At 35.9% G+C, this 2,324-nt stretch overlaps 1 protein-coding gene across 9 annotated transcripts in view; it reads right to left on the minus strand.

Moving 5' to 3' along the window:
• LOC112152379 (adaptor related protein complex 3 subunit beta 2) overlaps nucleotides 1–2,324 on the minus strand; it is a 55,024-nt gene that overhangs the window by 17,018 nt on the left and 35,682 nt on the right. For all 9 annotated transcript variants that reach the window (XM_024281923.1, XM_024281924.1, XM_024281925.2 and 6 more), the window contains exon 13: nucleotides 479–611. In XM_024281923.1, the coding sequence (XP_024137691.1) occupies nucleotides 479–611 (133 nt within the window). The remainder of the gene's footprint in view (nucleotides 1–478; nucleotides 612–2,324) is intronic.

Below are 2,324 nucleotides of genomic sequence, written 5' to 3' on the forward strand. Positions count from 1 at the left end.
TTTTTGGACACACAGTATAAAACTAATTTTTATGCCCGTCGTGGGACCGCTTCAGACTATGATAGTACAGACAATGCAGACATTTTCAACCGTAATTATCAAAGTTTTCAGAGTCAGTAATGCACCACCCTCATCGATTTTGATTGGCCCTTCATGTTAGCCCAACCCCCACGTGTAAGAACAGGGCCAAATGTTCTTAAACCTGAAATTTTCAGATATAAAAATAAAAAAAATAAATTTAAAGTGAAAAAAAGATTTGAAATTGAAATTTTGAGTTTTAAAACAGAAAATCTGAAGCTGAAAATAATTAAGTTTATTTTAGAATTGCATACATTTTCAGACACCTCAATTTTTTTCTTTTTTTTAGCCAAACACCAATATTTCTTTCACATTGTTTCACTTGGATTTCAAATCCTAATGTCCGTGATAGTCCTCCACAGTCCTCATGTCATCCTGAACTTCAGGTAAACCTCCTCACCGTCTCGGTTGGACAGCAGCTGCACCAGGCCGTTCAGACAGGTGTCCCTCACCTCACCGATGTTTGTAGCGCAGCGGCCGATGGCTTGGATTGTTGCAGCCACGAAATCCTTATCCATACTTTTAATGTAGGTCTGCCAAGAAGAAAATGGGATTTAATAAGTGCTGAGGTTTTTACCTTCATTTTAGATCCACAGAGAGCTCTGTAGCCCATTTCCCTTTCATTAACTTGAACACACTGTAAAATGAGGCAGGACTGGAAAGTGAACCACCAGTTTTTTAAATATAATTACAACCACTCAAAGGTATTGCACAGAACAGGTGAGTAAGTCAGGATCTTTGAAGCCAGGATCCTTGAGTCTGTGTTCTGTCTCTACGTTGGGAATATAAAAGCATCAAAGCTAAATTTAGCCTAAACTCAGCGGCATAAAAGCAGATTCAATTAGACTGAATGAAGTTACTATGGAGATTTATTCCATAACCCCATCTTGGTCCAATTTTCAGAACGCTTCATTCATTGTAGTTTATCTTTCTGAACAAATAAAAGCTTTTTGATGCAGCAACTTTGAAGCCTCATTTATACAGCGTGCGTCAGACATTTTTTCAAATAGAATTTCAATCAACATTCAAATTGAGACGTTCAGTAAATGCTATCTGCAGGCTTCTCTCATAACTCGTGTGTTTGTTTTTACTGATGCAGAATTGCAGCAATTTCCTTCTGCTGAAACGATAAGACAAGATTCCATAACCTCACTCACCTCCAACTGGAAGAAAAAGTAATCCGTAAACAGGTTTGGATAAGAGCTTCTTTAAAATACAACTATACAAACTTTATTGATCCTATAATGAGATAATACAATTGTTACCAGATTAAAATGCTAACAATCGAGGCAAATCAAACATTTATGTTACAGATTTATAGATTTAGAAATTTGTTTACATCTTTTATAACTTTCTGATGATATAAGGAGTAGTTGTCGTAGCAACAGAGAGGATAGACAAGCTGGTAACAATGCATTTAGAAGCACTGAAAGGGAATGAACGCTTGATATTTTTGGTTTTTAAATCAGTCTGCTGCTCCGTCTTATCTTCTTACAAACATAAAACCAAAAAGGTTGAAAGGATTTCTCCAGACTCGGTCAAACTTCATCCTGAATCCAGTGGCGTACTTTGCAGTTTGGGGGCCCAGGGCGAACAACAAAACGGGGCCCTCTGCAGTGGTTGTATTAATTACTACATTTTTAAAATCCTGACCCAGGGTAAAATGTCCATAAAGTATGTAATTTCTTTAATTTGTTAGGTTTTACTAAAGAAGGCAAAAGATACACAAAAAATTGAATGATAGAACAAAGCTTCACCCTATGGAGTGGTATCAACAACAAAAAAGTAAACATTTTCTCAAAATGAAAATTTTCCGTTGCTCCTCTTGCCTTTCCTCTCTTTTTCTGTCTTCTTATTCTTGATTTTCTTTATGATTTCTTTTGATTCTGTTCTTCTTTTTCCTGCTTTGTCTTTCTTCCTGCCCTTTTGGAAGCGTAGCAGCAAATGTTTTTCTTTATCTTTTCTTTATTTTTCTTTATTTCTTGTTAAACTCTTGGAAGAGTCTCTAGCTAACTTGCTGTTGGCAGAATATTCCATTGCTGCAGATTCACGGGGGAGGAGGAAACACTTTCACAGGAGCAGTCTTATGCTATCTCAGTGATTTTTATTTATTTTTTTAAATTATTACAGTCAAATATTGATGGCAATGAAAAACACTAAATAGACTATTTTTGTTTGTTGACCTCTATAAATTGGGCTTTAAAAGTGCTGTCTGTTGCCACATTTTTGACAATGTAACATAAACT

This window comes from Oryzias melastigma, linkage group LG6 (genome assembly GCF_002922805.2).
Source record: "Oryzias melastigma strain HK-1 linkage group LG6, ASM292280v2, whole genome shotgun sequence".
NCBI classification, from domain to species: domain Eukaryota; kingdom Metazoa; phylum Chordata; class Actinopteri; order Beloniformes; family Adrianichthyidae; genus Oryzias; species Oryzias melastigma.